The sequence below is a fragment of the Episyrphus balteatus genome, chromosome 2 (assembly GCF_945859705.1).
Source record: "Episyrphus balteatus chromosome 2, idEpiBalt1.1, whole genome shotgun sequence".
In the NCBI taxonomy this organism is placed as follows: Eukaryota; Metazoa; Arthropoda; class Insecta; order Diptera; family Syrphidae; genus Episyrphus; species Episyrphus balteatus.
Window position 1 is genome coordinate 54,452,312 of NC_079135.1, and position 17,689 is coordinate 54,470,000.

At 24.5% G+C, this 17,689-nt stretch overlaps 2 protein-coding genes across 8 annotated transcripts in view; both read right to left on the reverse strand.

The window, feature by feature from the left end:
• Nucleotides 1-17,689, reverse strand: part of LOC129912763 (alpha-actinin, sarcomeric) — a 55,055-nt gene that overhangs the window by 19,108 nt on the left and 18,258 nt on the right. For 3 of the 7 annotated variants that reach the window (XM_055991166.1, XM_055991165.1, XM_055991161.1), the window contains exons 2-3: nt 13,402-13,876; nt 12,494-12,862 (exon numbers count right to left, since the gene is read on the reverse strand). In XM_055991166.1, coding sequence (XP_055847141.1) covers nt 12,494-12,607 — 114 coding nt within the window. In that variant the 5' untranslated portion in view covers nt 12,608-12,862; nt 13,402-13,876. The remainder of the gene's footprint in view (nt 1-12,493; nt 12,863-13,401; nt 13,877-17,689) is intronic. The other 4 variants (XM_055991162.1, XM_055991163.1, XM_055991160.1 and 1 more) reach the window with 4 other exon arrangements.
• On the reverse strand, nt 14,865-17,624 carry LOC129909439 (probable serine/threonine-protein kinase clkA; the record flags this gene model as incomplete). The annotated part of the gene is made up of 3 exons (XM_055986525.1): nt 14,865-15,056; nt 16,446-16,691; nt 17,025-17,624. Coding segments are annotated over 3 exons (1,038 nt in total), but the record flags the coding sequence as incomplete, so codon positions are not given.

Here is a 17,689-nt window from a genome sequence, read left to right on the forward strand (position 1 = left end):
TTTGTATTAAAAAAAATATAAGACAATCTTAAATTAAATTTTCTTTGCTGAGTTATTTTCCAAAAACGCAATGACATGTGGGAAAACGAAGGTGTATTATTTCAGTAAGCGAAAAATATACTTAGAACATGATGATATGAAACATATTTGCATAAAATTTGTGAAGGAGACGAACATAGATATATCTCAAGACCCCGATTTTCATGAAACTTTACAAGCTTGAATTCAAGACCAGTCTCATTTCTGTACGCTCATGGCCCAGGTCTCATATAATTTTCATCATTTCTTTTCTCCTGATTATTGAATATAATGAAAACAATTAACAAGTTATGTATTAATCGGATAAGAATGCGCCTTCATTTTTCAAGGTTTAATATCAGGCAAACTCGCCAATACATACTTTTTCTATACAGATGTGAATTTTGAAATTTTTCAAAATTGTTTTTCTACGTGGGTTTTTATATCATTTTTTAAACAAATGTCTAATTATGCTCCAAATACCAAGTACACATATTTTATATCTGTTTAGCTAAACGAGAAAAAAAAATACATTTTCCATTTATTTATAGAACTATATCTACAAAACAGCCACCGGACTATGAACATCAGCTCTCTAGAGCCCCACAACACATCTGTCGGCTGATTCTGCATACAAAAAAATGGAACCAACCACAAAGTGTCGGCGAAATTGAAATCAAATTGAGATTCATCGACAGACCAAAAAAAAAAGAGAGACAACCAAAAGAAAAAAAATATACACTTTTGTGCGCATGCGCAAACCATTTGTTATTTCTTTCAAAATAACACCCAACACCTATTTTTCGGACTCATACAATGTCTTCAAAATGTGATCGTATTGGTTAATGGTGATTTCGTCTAGCCTCTCTGAAGCTAAATGACTCGCCATTTTTGGGGCGAATGTAATTTGACGCTTTAGAGCTTTTTCTTTTAAATCTTTTAAAGAACTTTTTGTTTTTAAAGATTTAATTTTTATAAAATCAATAGTTTCCACTGATATTCCAAAATAAAACAAGAAAAAAACATAAAGGACGATTATAAGATTAATAATATTAAATGGAATTGAAAGTCAATTATTAAACATGATTTTCGACATTGAAGAACTATGATACAACAGCGTTTGGAAACATGGAGGTCATCGAATTTAAAATCAAAAAAATCTTTTCAAAATATTAAAAATACAGCAACGAACATAATGTACCATGAAAAATTGATTAGGGTGGGGTTGATGAAATAGTTTTGTTGGTTAAAAATATTCAAATTGTCAGTTTAGAAAGTCCACTGACAAAAAAGCGTGCGATGTTTAATTTTAGATCATTTTTGAGATAAATTCTCATTATTGAAAGTATTTCGTCTCTCTCTCCAAGAATGTTGTTGTTTTCGACCTGCGCATAATATCAACAAGAAACTGAAAACTAAAGAGACTTTTGCTGGGTGGTTGTTAGAATTTTGATCACTATAAACGCTGAAGGCGTGCCAAATAAATGGCAATGGAACGAAAGTAGGTGACTGAATCCCCCTGAGGTTATAAATATAAAATAAATATAACATTATTTTTGTTTTATGTTCTTTCTATACTTGTGCTTAATTGCAAGAAAATTCCATGTTCTGTCACATCAAATGAAGAAAAAAATTATATATTTAAAAGTTTAAGAAAACAAAAAACTACAATGTCATTTCCACTTGAAATCGGTCGAATGATTTTTTTTTTAAGTCAAGTAGGCTGAGGCCGAATTTCTAGTTGGTTTTTGGAAACAACAAAATCTCAAACTGTTACATAAAAATGACTTTGACCATCAGTTCCATTTTTAAAAATCCTTCAAAGAAATAGAATTTTTCAATATCGCACACTTGGAAAAGAAACCCATAGACGCCTACAATATTTTTGTTTTCGTTTTGGCTAAAAATTCTAATCCGAATGTATCTAATAGTATGTCCAGTGTGGGTTTTTGACCTAATTAGACTACAAAATACAGCAGTTCTCTGAGAAATTAAACATTCCAAATTCTTCTGGTTGGTTGACGTGGTCAAATATGCGTTCCACGATGTGTTAAGGTCATAGTTTTTCGTGTGATTATAAGGGATCAAGTTAATGGTAGTACAAAAAAAAAACTTTATCAAACAGTACCTAAAAATAGGAGATGTAGAGTCATTAGTAGGCCTAACGCTTTTGCAGAGAGACTATTTTATTTATTCAATATGTACAAGCTGTATGTACATTAGGACGGTCCTTATTTGCTTTTTTTTCGAAAATTAATAAAGACATTCGCTCGATCGTCTCCAAATAAATAATAAAAAATCATCTAATTTGTTTTAATAATGTTGCATACTAAAAACTTTCATTCGTGTTTTAATTTCCTTGTAAAAAATATCAGAAAACTATATAAATTTACAAGGAAACTAAAAAACGAATGAAAGTTTTTAGTATGCAACATTATTAAAACATTGTCTATTAACTTGTTGACGAAGTTTGCAAAAAATTGTTTGAACCGTTTTTGAGAAATCTAAAAAAGAGTATACTACAAGTTATAGGTACGAAAAAAATTTATTTCCTTTTCAATTTTTTTGCAGTTCAAGAATATATTATTAAAAACATCTTCGAATGCAATATTACTAAGGATCATTGTAAGTATAATAGTGCAAAACTAGAACAAAATTGATAAAGCCGTAAAGGAGATATATATGGAAAAAATCAAAAAATCAGACACAAAGTCCAAGTTCTAGAATTTCACCTTGTTACAGGGCGAGTAAGGGGTATAGTGTATAGATAAAAATCTGAAAAAATTAGAGGTTTTTTTTTTATTATTTGGAGACGATTGAGCGGATGTCTTCATGAACTTTGTGTTAAGGACCACCCTAATGTACATACATATGGTTTTTTTTTATTGTACCAAACAATAAACATCAGTTAAGAGTAGGATGGATGAAGTGGTGAGAAAACTCCCCTTAAGCTATAAAAAAGGTGCGTTTTGTGTTAAGCCCTCACATACCGTTCCCAAGGTTGGACAATGTAAAGAAAGTATGACCAGTAGAAGCAAAAAAGTTTAACTGAACTTAAAGTAGGAAGAAGATCGTTGGGAGTCGATAAAAAAAATGATACGATCGACTCGGTTGGTAGTTGGTACTCCCACGTTCAAGGGAGAGAACCCTGTCCAAAAAGACTTTGAAAAAAGAAGAAGGGTAGGCCAAACCTTCCTGCTGTAAGCAAATGCAAAAACCAGCATTTTGTTGACCTCAGAAGTTGTGCAATTCAAAACCATCATCTACACGCCAATATCTAGAAAACAAAACATTATCCATTATTGCAGAGCTTAAATAAATGTTGCATTAAAAAAATAAATGTAAGATGTGTGCATCAAATATTTTTCCCTAATATGTATTCGTTGAATTCCTTACAATTTTGACTATTTGACTTAACGTAAGCTATTTCAACTGTAATAATTATTAAAGATTATGTGATGCGAAATGATCAAAATTTTAAGACATTCCACAAAAAAAAAAATATTTGCTGCACAAATTTTGCATTAATTTTTTTTAATGCAAATTTGTTTCTTTTTGATGGCGGCAACATTTATTTGCTGTGAAATTAATTTAAACAAAAATATAAACTGTGTAATTTCAGAAAAATACATTTTTCAATTATATTGACCTGGTTCTTGTATCGGATGACTCAATTGCATAAACTTTTTGTTTAGTTTTCTATATCATCGTAAATTCGAATTTTATTATATTATCTCATCTTAATTTTTTTTTTGTTGAATCCAAAACTATTTTGTAGTTTGAACTAAAGGTTAATGAATCATATTGATCCCTATAGTTTGTTACTTTGCGGTTATTTTTGCCTGACTCATCATCGATCAACAAAAATCATCGACATTAAATTTATTTTCCAAAAATAAAAGAAGAAATGTCGGCGCAATATAGAATTAACATATCATAAAGCGTCTCGCTCGAGTGCAAACAGAAATTGCAGTGATCGAACCTAAACTTATTTGTATGGAGGCCATATAGAATATTTAAGTGAGTGGCATTGAATTTAAAATCAAATAAGTATTTGAATGTTTGTTATGAGCAAACAATAAATTCCAATTGAAAATAATAATCAATTTTTAGTCAAATCAAAGTTAAACCAAGAATTTTTGGTGACAGAACACAACACTTTCATTTAAGTTAAAATGGACTAAATCCCAAATTGATAATTGATAGGTTTGTTTATAAATAATGTTAAATAATTGTGTAAACGTTTCCAAAAATTATAAGTATCTTTTTACACAATAAAGTACATATCGATACCTTCCCGTAAGAATGTATTAAGCGATATTTCTAAAAATGTTCAGGAAACGCAAAAAACAACATTATTCTGGTGAGGAAATGTATGGGAAAATTAATTTTATTTTCTCTCTAGTATCATTTGCATAAATGATAGAACAACCAAAATGGTACCAAAACGTGGTGCTTTACTCATAGTTTATTTCCACATCAAAAAGTCATTTTCGAAAAATCATAAACATAATACATTTTTAAAATTTTTCTTCTTCCTGGTTTTAATAATCGGTAGATAACTTCACATGAAGTCATTTTTTATAAATTGTTGTTGGATTTATTTTATTCTGTCAATATATCCAAAAACTCAAAACGGGGACTCTAGCATAGTTTACAAACAAAATTAAAATAGTCAAATAATCTATAAATAAAATATATGTAATGTGTAGCAGTACTTTGTAATTATTTAACTTTGTACTTAACGAAAATATTTATATATTTTAGTATTGTTTGAAATATATGTATGTATGTATGTATGTTTTGAAAAAATACAAATATTATTAAATAAGCAAGATCGAAAAAGAACGTTTTTGTTTTCGTTTATATTATAAGACGCTTAAAAATGTAGCTATATTCAAACTCTAATGAGCACAATTAGTTTAAAAGGTTCTAAAATGCTTAAAGAGTTGTTCGAAGAAGTTTGTTTTAAAATGTACAAAGCTATAGCTTTTCAGTCCAGCATTCTATACGAGGAAGAGGAATTCAAAAAAACAGTTTTAAATAATACCTAAAAGACGCATATGCGAAGTTTAAGGGAGTTTTTTAAACCTTACCCAAGTATACCTTTGGATATATATATCAAATGAAAAAAAAGATAAGCTAAATTTCAAGAAAACAGTTTTTATTATAATTTTAATTCCAATTGACATGATTTTCCCAACATAACGTTATATTCAGTCATTTCCGGGAACGCTTCGTCACTTCCGTTAATATTCATGAATGTAGGTACGGTTACAAAAAAATCTTAATAAATTATTTAATTTAATTTAACGAAATTAATGTATTTTTTTTAAACAACTATGCATTGGGGGAAATTGAAATGTATCAAATATAATCCCGTATTTTTATCTGTCGGTTTAAGTGCATTCAATATACCCATGATAAGTGAAGCTTTTTTCAAAGTCGTTATCAACAGGTGCGAAATGCTGGCACTTACGCTGTTTTCATTATTCAGCAACGATATGAATTAAATGTAAACGGTCACTGTGGCGTATGTGGAACATTTTCTTATTAAAAAACTATTTAACAGTTTACATTTTTTTTACGTAGACCAAAGCACTTAACTTTGTTGAATATTCGGTGACCCTTTTAATTAATACGATATTTCCAAAACGATATTAATCGGTGTTGAAAAAAAATCAATGTAAAACTCCAAAAAAATATTTTTTTTTATGCCAGTTTCAGTATCTTTAATATTTCTATAGTAAAGCTCTTTTTTTTGTATTTCGTACATCAAGAAAATTTTCTGAATTTGACAGCCTGACATCTTTTTTTTTTAATGCAAAATTGTCATTAACTTTATTTATGCTTTTACATCAGAAAGTTAAAGAAATAGTTCTTCATGTGCTTGGTTTTATTTAAATTTCCTAAATTAAAAAAAAAAAAACAGAAGTACACACCTATAAACTACGGTCAACGCGATACGAAATGCATATATTCATCTTCGGACTTCCTTTTGTGCTCGTTTTCAATTTTGTTTATAAAAATTTCCCGATTTTCACATTAACAAACAAAATATAAAGTTGAATGTTCGGATGTGTTTTCCTTATAATTTTAACCCAATTAGTTTAAAATATACAGGGTGTCCCAAAAGTAATGGATCAAACGAAATATGCTGATTGGGGAACTTAAGGGCTCTCAGAATTTGGTAACTTGTTCATCCCAAATCCTTACGGTTTTTGATTTAATGCAATATTTGTGAAATTTCGAAAAGTTCCTACTTGGCAACAGTATTTTGCTTCCTGCGCCCATTATTAATTTTTGTTTTTTTAAATTCTTTTACGAAAACATTGCCAAATAATTAGGAACCATTCATTTATCAACAGATTTTTTATTCCATACGCCATTTCGCTGCAAATTAACTAACAGTTTCAAGTTTTATTAAAAATCTATTTCTAACTTTTATTTGAGAGCAACACCGCAAAAAAATTTTGTACGGTGTGACACTGGTTTATTATTTTAAAAACTTGTCCCAGTATTGCAGTTTTCAAAAAAGTATAAATGTTTAAAAAGTTGAAGTTAGATCGCAAAATATTGCAATTTGAATTCAACAAAACAAGGTTTTTCAGAGCAAAAATTCAAACAAAAATAGAGGCTGTTGTTCAAAGACAAATAAACAAACAACTGTTCAAGAAAATTTGTTTATTTTTGTTTGTTTTTTGCTCTGAAAAACCCTGTTTTGTTGAATTAATATTGTAATAATTTGCGATCTAACTTCAACTTTTTAAACATTTATACTTTTTTGAAAACTGCAATACTGGGACAAGTTTTTAAAATAATAAACCAGTGTCACACCGTACAAAATTTTTTTGTGGTGTTGCTCTCAAATAAAAGTTAGAAATAGGTTTTTAATAAAACTTGAAACTATTAGTTAATTTGCAGCGAAATGGCGTATGGAATAAAAAATCTGTTGATAAATGAATGGTTCCTAATTATTTGGCAATGTTTTCGTAAAAGAATTTAAAAAAACAAAAATCAATAATGGGCGCAGGAAGCAAAATACTGTTTCCAAGTAGGAACTTTTCGAAATTTCACAAATATTGCATTAAATCAAAAACCGTAAGGATTTGGGATGAACAAGTTACCAAATTCTGAGAGCCCTTAAGTTCCCCAATCAGCATATTTCGTTTGATCCATTACTTTTGGGACACCCTGTATGTATCTTATAAAAATGCGGTAGCAAGGAAATATGTTAACATAAATACAACAAGCATTGTGTAAACATTACACAATTTAAGAAAGTAAAGTGAAGAAACAAATCAATAAACTTAGTAACATACATAAATGATGCAATGCAAATTTCTATTAAAAAAAATCGAATTTCACTTTGATCAATAATCTTTGAATTCAATTGTGATTGTTGTAATTAGTTTAAAAAGGAATTTGTTTCTGAGGAAATGAAAAAGTGCAAAAATTAAAAAACAAATAAAACGGGCGGTAGCGGAACTCATGGTCTCATTTATTATGGAAAAAGGTTAAAATTATATAACTATGATGTAAATAATTTAATGGAAGATTTCCAGTGCTAAGAACCGCAAACATTATTATTTGTTAAAAATTTCTTGAAGTTTACTACTTGAAATTTTTAAGAAGTAAAATCTTGGTTTTCAGTAAATAAAGATACTAGTGACAGAAGTTTGATGCCAAATAACTGCTGCTACGAAGTGTTTAGGTGCAACTCTCAGGTGTATTTTGGCCATGACAGACTTCAAACGTTCAAATTATTTTCTGAATTTAAATCGACTGTTGACACTGTTTAATAGAAGGGCACGCCAATGTTCTCTTATGACTTCTGCAAGAGTTGCATTGATGACGAAGAAGAGGAAAGTATTCAACATCTTCTGTGCACCTGCTCTGCTCTCTCCAATAAAACAAAACTCCATCCAACAGACTTCTTCTATGAAGATACTAGTGATCTAGTGAATATAGACATGAAAAGTCTATCCTTGCTCGATTAGTTATTTCATAACTCGCAAGTTTTTGTGGTATCACATTGAACCTTTCTGAACTTGTTAAGATAACTAAGGCCACGTTTAAATGAATCTGTGGAGGTGCTGGCCTAGGTGCATGCATTGTTTTGAACTGACAATTTGTTTCTGATTTGAACATGACGCATTCGTTGGACATAAGAAAGCACTTCATCACATGCTTTAAAAGCTTAAATTAGTCATGCAGTTGCTACTTTCAAGAGTGGGAACTATCTTCTACGACATAGTCTAAATAGTTAATTTTTGAAAAGTAATTTTATTTTATTTTCAAATTAGTAACCAAACAAAATATATTTTAAAAACAGTTTTTCTCTGTAACATTATTTAAGCTTGTGCAACTTTAAAAGATTTTATATATCTTATACGTACAATGAATACTTTGTTAATAAATACTAAATGCTAAATTTACAAAAAGCAGAATAATGGATTTGCAGAATTTTTAATAACAGAATAACGACCTGTTCGACGCAAATTTTATTGCGAATACGGCGGCAAAGTAAGAAAAAAGGCAGGCATAAAAACTCCTGGTACAAGCAAATGCATAAACACAGCATTCAGTTGCTTCAGAAATGAAACAATACAAAACCGGAAGCCTTGCCGGCGCACATAGGAGTATTTTCATCAAAAACCTGGCTATAATTATTTTTCATGTATTTTGTTATTATTTCTGTTTAAAATGAATATTGCTGCAAGAAAATACAATATACATAAACCTAATTTTTCTTATTTTTATTTTTTTATCAAAAACTCATAAATTTTCTATATACTCCGCCTGTCGACATAATTTTTCTCAAATTTTTTCCTCATCCCTAATACGCAATTCTCTGTTTCTTTTCTCTCTTCCCCAACCTTAATTAAGATCACCCAAAACAAAATACACTAATAACATCAGTAAATTTAATTTAAAAATAAAAAACATTGCATAAAGTAGGGAGTATTTTCCATCAGAAAGTGAAAAACTAATTGACCCTCAATTCTTTAAAGAGCACGTAAGACCACCCAATTTTTGTTGCATTGGTTTAAGGAATATATAAACTAACTCATAAGTTTCAAAATATCGCAGAATAACGGAGTATACTAAAACAAAATCATTAAAGTTCAAATAATAACTTAACAAAAATAACAAGTTTTATATACTTGCTCTAAGTCCGAATTGAAATAGAAAACACCACCTAATATTTCCAAAACTGTATTAACATCGTTAATAAATAACTGAAGAAGAATTCTCCATTTAAATTTTTTTAGATTTCTATCACAACACTTCGATATCGCATATTGAATAACACTTACCGAAGTACTTCGCATTGAAATAAAAATGAGGTAGATGTAACAGTTAACTTTGAACTCATTTTTTAACAAGACACGATCGAAAAACAAAAAAATAAGTGCAGGATATTGACCCATGTTTATTTTGCACCCACTTTGACAACTTTTTTGGTTACAATTTTGATTTTCAGAAAATCGACTTTTGACCAGGGGGGTCATTCCGTAATTTTGAAAACGATAATCGAATCGATGATAATCGTTTTACAGTTTGAGAATCTTTAAAGCTATTTTAAGTCAATTCTGATTCAATATTTCCAAAATAGTTTATATAAATAAAAGTTTTCGTATCCTTAGAAGTCGTATTAGTCTAGGTGATTTAGTAGTTGCATCTTACTCGGGTGACCCAGGTTCAATTCCAGAAATTGAAATTGTTTTTTTTTTTTTTTTTTCTCAATAATCGTCAATAAATAAACGATAGCTAAATAGGTCTCGTTTTTGGAGAATTTATTCGTTTTTGGATGCAATATTTGATTTTTTAAAAGTGTTTATTAATTTATTCCAATCACCGATCAATTTGCAAACTCCACTAACAAAAAAATATTAATGATTAATTTCTACAAATAACCATAATGTTAGAGTAAGTTATTTTAATATGTGTAGCGAAAAACTATTCGTTTTTTAATACAAGATATAGCCGGAATGTATGTTGAACGGCGGCCGTTGTTTAAATTAATAGTTTCTAATACTAAAACGAACGCTTCTTTGGATTGGAAGAGACAAAGGATTTGATTTCTTTCTAAGTTGCCTTCTTAATCGTATCGTACCTATATAATTTTTGAAAATTTTCATTTTCCAAAATTAATGCGATATGAATTGTTTAATGACCCAAAAGTTAAAACTTACATACATTGAATATAATTTTGGAAAATGCATAAAGTGTTTTGTTACACATATTAAAATAATTTACTCTAACATTATAGTTATTCGTAGAAATTAATCATTAATATTTTTTTGTTAGTGGAGTTTGCAAATTAATCGGTGATTGGAATAAATTAATATACACTTTTAAAAAATCAAATATTGCATCCAAAAACGAATAAATTCTCCAAAAACGAGACCTATTTAGCTATCGTTTATTTATTGACGATTATTGACGATTATTATTGAGAAAATAAAAAAAAAAAAAAACAATTTCAATTTCTGGAATTGAACCTGGGTCACCCGAGTAAGAGGCAACTACTAAATCACCTAGACTAATACGACTTCTAAGGATACGAAAACTTTTATTTATATAAACTATTTTGGAAATATTGAATCAGAATTGACTTAAAATAGCTTTAAAGATTCTCAAACTGTAAAACGATTATCATCGATTCGATTATCGTTTTCAAAATTACGGAATGACCCCCCAGGCTTTTACTGCAAATATTCCTATGTGCGGCTATTTCTGAGACCAACCCGATGAACCCCACAGGCGGATCACTAGTGTGAGGCAGATACGTAGGAGAGTTATGATCGAGATTATAACAGCACCGAATAGGTAAAAGGAAAAAGAAGATGCACGCCAATTGTAAGATTAATTACAATTTTTAAAAACATATTTCAATCAAAATCAAATGACATTAATACATAAATTCTTCTTATGCTTAAAGGGTTTTTTCAATAAATCATCTTCGGCAAATTGTATATTAGAGAAAAATCGCCTTAATATCGCTTTTAATTTGATTTTGTTAAAGAAATTCGACAGTCCCGTGTCATCCTCAATTAAAAACATTAATAAATTTGATTGACCTGACAACCCATTAGCATTAGTTCCACATAGAACACCTTTGGGAGCTTCTTAAACGAAAATCATATACCTAACAACAAAAAAAACTGATGAAAAAGCTTAAATCTGACGAACATGATTATAATAAGTTCAAAACGATTATTTAATTTATGTACATATAAGAAAATGCCCGGAAGAATAAAGGCGCAAAGTGTATCAAAACGAAAAAATGAAAAAACTATTTGTTACAGAAATGTGGTTTCCTCTTTGTTTGGTTATATCTAAGCTCATGTCAGTTTATACTGCTCTAAATGAGCAGAGCAGTATACATTTCTAAATGTGAGTGCGCCCAAAAAATGTAAGCTACATTAAAAAAAAGGTTAAAAATTTGACAAAGTAAACAACAAAGTTGTATTTTTTCGTTTGGACCTAAAAATAATAGAAACGTAAAACCTTTTTACTTGACGATTATATGGTGTGTATGTGTACCAATATTAAATAATTTTTTTCAACTCGCAACTGGGATATCTCCCAAAACTTTAAACTAAAAAGCTTAAAGGAAATCTCGTCATATATATTATACGAACATACTGCTTGACATACCAAACTAAAAACTTGCTCAAATCTCTTTACAACCAGTCGTCTGTATTGCTTTGAAAACATTGCATTGCCGGAAAATATAGTCCTAGTTCAACGTTAAACTACAAAACTTTCCAGTTTTCATTTATTTCGTGTAAAATAAAAAACGGAAAAACTAACCTATTCTATTGTGAAGTAAACAATGAATTTTATTTGTGATCCGCAACCTTCCTTCTTGCTTGAAGTGGTCAGCGAATAAGCTTTAAGTGGACACTACTATGTCTTTAATATGACGATCAGCATTAAAACAATATCCCCAGTGCCAAAAGTTTATTTTAAAAATAAATTTTCAAAAGAAACAAAAATTAAATATTTCATTTGAAACTTTCTGGCATAAATTATTACTTAATATTTGTTTTTGTTGCATTTTAAAAAATGATTTTCTTATTTTTTTTTTTGAAAAGCAAAACTTGACGAAATTAATACTCATTTGATGTTTATCTTTAGAAATGGAAGAGAGAGAAAAAACTCAAGTAGAACAAAAATGTATGTGAAAAGAAAAATGTATTTATATTATAAATTTAGCACACACTAGAAAAAAGAGGTAGATTTAAAAAATAAAAAAAAAATGTTATATATACATGAACATACTACTCTCATATATACATATAAACAAGAGCAAACTAAATTCAGAAAAACAAGATGAGATATCCTATAAATACATTCGTCCATTTTTAAAACATCAAAGTTTATTTAAAGAAAAAAAAATTAAAAAAAAGTTTATACTATAAAGAAAATGTTAAAACAAATTAAAATTAAACTGACGACTCACCTTTTTCTGTTGCTTCTCCCACGCAGGATCTAAAAGTCCTTCACGTTCCCATTCTTCCTCTTGCTCCATGTATCCATCTCCATATTCCATGGAGAGCCCGTTCTCCATCATCATTTTGAGATTCGGTTATTTAATACTATTTATCCGTAACAGGAAATAAAAGAATATTACGAAATGTTCGATATTTGTGTTGTGTTGGAGGGGGGAGGCGTTTAAAAAAAATTAATAATTCGAGTTTATTCCTTTTTTGTCATGAAGCTTTAATTTATGAAACGTTTAACTATAATTCTTTTTATTTAATTTTTTTTTTTAACTGGGTGGTGGTTAACAGTTCGTTCGTATTATCCTTAAAAATAGAGATTAAAATATCTGTAAAAGAAGAGATCGCGAAATTTGAGTTTTAGGTCCTTTTCATAGAAAAAAAAAAAACTTATTTATTTATTTGAAAATACGCGAAGCTTTTATCATATCGGCAGTTTTTTTAAATCCTTAATATTTTTTGTGAAACGAAAGAAGATTCGAAATGCAGTTAGTTAGCCAAATGTATCCTTTATGCCCTTTATGTGCACATTTTTGAAATCGTTGTATTTTTTTTTTTAATTTTATTTATTTGTATAATGACCACTATTACATTGAATTAATTGATTTTATGTATAATATTAATAATAACACTGATTGTTTTATTTATATTGGCTTCATTATATATTCCAAATCACAAAAGCACCTTAAAGGATTAGATCAATTTTTTTTTGCTTCGCAGATACGAAAGATCCTTCGATTCACAAGAAATATTTCATAACAAGATATATAAAAATTTTTGTATGTTGTGTAACACAAATTTTTTTTAAGTGAATTTAATTTGAGAAAACAATTTTTAAAAATACAAAAAAAAAAAAATAAATAAATACGTATAGCGAAAGAAAAGGGGAACACAAAATATATAAGATATTTTTATGTACGTGTCTCGTTTGCCTAGAGAAGACCCGCTCGCGTTGGTAGCCAACTCAAAACTAATGTTGTGCCAGCTTATATTGTTTCCAACAAGCTCACTTAGGCTTGGACTCGATGCTGCCTGTTTCTTCTTTAGCTGATGTTGATGCTGCTTTCCTCTGAGAAAATATACTGCGGTGTAAAGTAAAATGTTGAATGATGACGTTTTCAGAGTACGAATACCAGCAGAAGTCCAATGCTCAACAGTGTTGTGCGTTGCTTTGTCCGTCGATTGGTAAAACTGAGACAAGAGAAGACGTCGACGACGACAACGACAACGACGATCTCGAGAAAACGATCGAGATGCTTAAGTCGATGACGACGAGACGACAATAAACCGGGGGCGATGTGGTGGCTGATCTGATGGTGATGGTGGCGGTTGTTGAAGAAAACCTAGAGAGAAGAGAGAGAAAATTAAAGTTGAATTCATAACATTTCTTGTATTTTATTTTTCAGTGAAGTGAAGTTTCATTGCAGTTTGTAGCTAAAACTAAGCTAAGAAAAAGGTAGAGATATAGGAGTTGTTATTGTAAGTTGAATGGAATAGAAATAAGAACATAGGCATGAGTAAGATTTACCACACATATTTTATGCAGCTTCTGTTAATGTGCTTGTTTATTGAGTAAGTTTATGTCAATATTGCAGGGTTTTGGTGGGAATATAGGTCAAATATTATAATTGAATTCTTAGGTAGGTTTAATTGGAAGGCATATACGAAAACAAGTAACAAATAAAGGAAGTTTTCAATATTAATTTGTAACTTACTACTTTGTGAGGAGTTGAAATGTTAGTAGCCGTATATTTGAATAAATTTAAAGATTGAATTTGGGTTGAAGATTTTTTTTTGTCACTTAAAGTTGCAGCGTGGTACAAAAGCAAATTAATTAACTCCATCACGAGTCATTTATAAGTGATATTGAACAGATTTGAATATCAGCTCCCACAAGTCGAAAATTTTGCTAACATACTAAATAGAGGTAGATTAATAGAAACATTTGGCACGGGTCAGTCATTTCAATTCGAAAATGGTCAGTCATTTCAATTCGAAAATGGTATAGCTGCAATGCTTTAGTATCAAATACGGTATCATAGTAACTTAAAATTAAAATCGAAAATTTATTTTCAGATTTTTACCTGAAATTTGCGTGCTCAAATTTAACGCAAACCCTATTTAATCTATTATTATTATTTTTTTATCATTATTATTATTATTATTATTATTATTATTATTATTATTATTATTATTATTATTATTATTATTATTATTATTATTATTATTATTATTATTATTATTATTATTATTATTATTATTATTATTATTATTATTATTATTATTATTATTATTATTATTATTATTATTATTATTATTATTATTATTATTATTATTATTATTATTATTATTATTATTATTATTATTATTATTATTATTATTATTATTATTATTATTATTATTATTATTATTATTATTATTATTATTATTATTATTATTATTATTATTATTATTATTATTATTATTATTATTATTATTATTATTATTATTATTATTATTATTATTATTATTATTATTATTATTATTATTATTATTATTATTATTATTATTATTATTATTATTATTATTATTATTATTATTATTATTATTATTATTATTATTATTATTATTATTATTATTATTATTATTATTATTATTATTATTATTATTATTATTATTATTATTATTATTATTATTATTATTATTATTATTATTATTATTATTATTATTATTATTATTATTATTATTATTATTATTATTATTATTATTATTATTATTATTATTATTATTATTATTATTATTATTATTATTATTATTGTTGTTGTTATTATTATTATTATTATTACATATTATTATTATTATTATTATTATTATTATTATTATTATTATTATTATTATTATTATTATTATTATTATTATTATTATTATTATTATTATTATTATTATTATTATTATTATTATTATTATTATTATTATTTTATTATTATTATTATTATTATTATTATTATTATTATTATTATTATTATTATTATTATTATTATTATTATTATTATTATTATTATTATTATTATTATTATTATTATTATTATTATTATTATTATTATTATTATTATTATTATTATTATTATTATTATTATTATTATTATTATTATTATTATTATTATTATTATTATTATTATTATTATTATTATTATTATTATTATTATTATTATTATTATTTTATTTATTATTATTATTATTATTATTATTAATATTATTATTATTATTATTATTATTATTATTATTATTATTATTATTATTATTATTATATTATTATTATTATTATATTATTATTATTATTATTATTATTATTATTATTATTATTTATTATTATTATTATTATTATTATTATTATTATTATTATTATTATTATTATTATTATTATTATTATTATTATTATTATTATTATTATTATTATTATATTATTATTATTATTATTATTATTATTATTATTATTATTATTATTATTATTATTATTATTATTATTATTATTATTTATTATTATTATTATTATTATTATTATTATTATTATTATTATTATTATTATTATTATTATTATTATTATTATTATTATTATTATTATTATTATTATTATTATTATTATTATTATTATTATTATTATTATTATTATTATTATTATTATTATTATTATTATTATTATTATTAGTATATTATTATTATTATTATTATTTATTATTATTATTATTATTAATTATTATTATTATTATTATTATTATTATTATTATTATTATTATTATTATTATTATTATTATTATTATTATTATTATTATTATTTTATTATTATTATTATTATTATTATTATTATTATTATTATTATATTATTATTATTATTATTATTATTATTATTATTATTATATTATTATTATTATTATTATTATTATTATTATTATTATTATTATTATTATTATTATTATTATTATTATTATTATTATTATTATTATTATTATTATTATTATTATTATTATTATTATTATTATTATTATTATTATTATTATTATTATTATTATTATTATTATTATTATTATTATTATTATTATTATTATTATTATTATTATTATTATTATTATTATTATTATTATTATTATTATTATTATTATTATTATTATTATTATTATTATTATTATTATTATTATTATTATTATTATTATTATTATTATTATTATTATTATTATTATTATTATTATTATTATTATTATTATTATTATTATTATTATTATTATTATTATTATTATTATTATTATTATTATTATTATTATTATTATTATTATTATTATTATTATTATTATTATTATTATTATTATTATTATTATTATTATTATTATTATTATTATTATTATTATTATTATTATTATTATTATTATTATTATTATTATTATTATTATTATTATTATTATTATTATTATTATTATTATTATTATTATTATTATTATTATTATTATTATTATTATTATTATTATTATTATTATTATTATTATTATTATTATTATTATTATTATTATTATTATTATTATTATTATTATTATTATTATTATTATTATTATTATTATTATTATTATTATTATTATTATTATTATTATTATTATTATTATTATTATTATTATTATTATTATTATTATTATTATTATTATTATTATTATTATTATTATTATTATTATTATTATTATTATTATTATTATTATTATTATTATTATTATTATTATTATTATTATTATTATTATTATTATTATTATTATTATTATTATTATTATTATTATTATTATTATTATTATTATTATTATTATTATTATTATTATTATTATTATTATTATTATTATTATTATTATTATTATTATTATTATTATTATTATTATTATTATTATTATTATTATTATTATTATTATTATTATTATTATTATTATTATTATTATTATTATTATTATTATTATTATTATTATTATTATTATTATTATTATTATTATTATTATTATTATTATTATTATTATTATTATTATTATTATTATTATTATTATTATTATTATTATTATTATTATTATTATTATTATTATTATTATTATTATTATTATTATTATTATTATTATTATTATTATTGACTTTCGTAAGAATTCTCAGTTCCTATG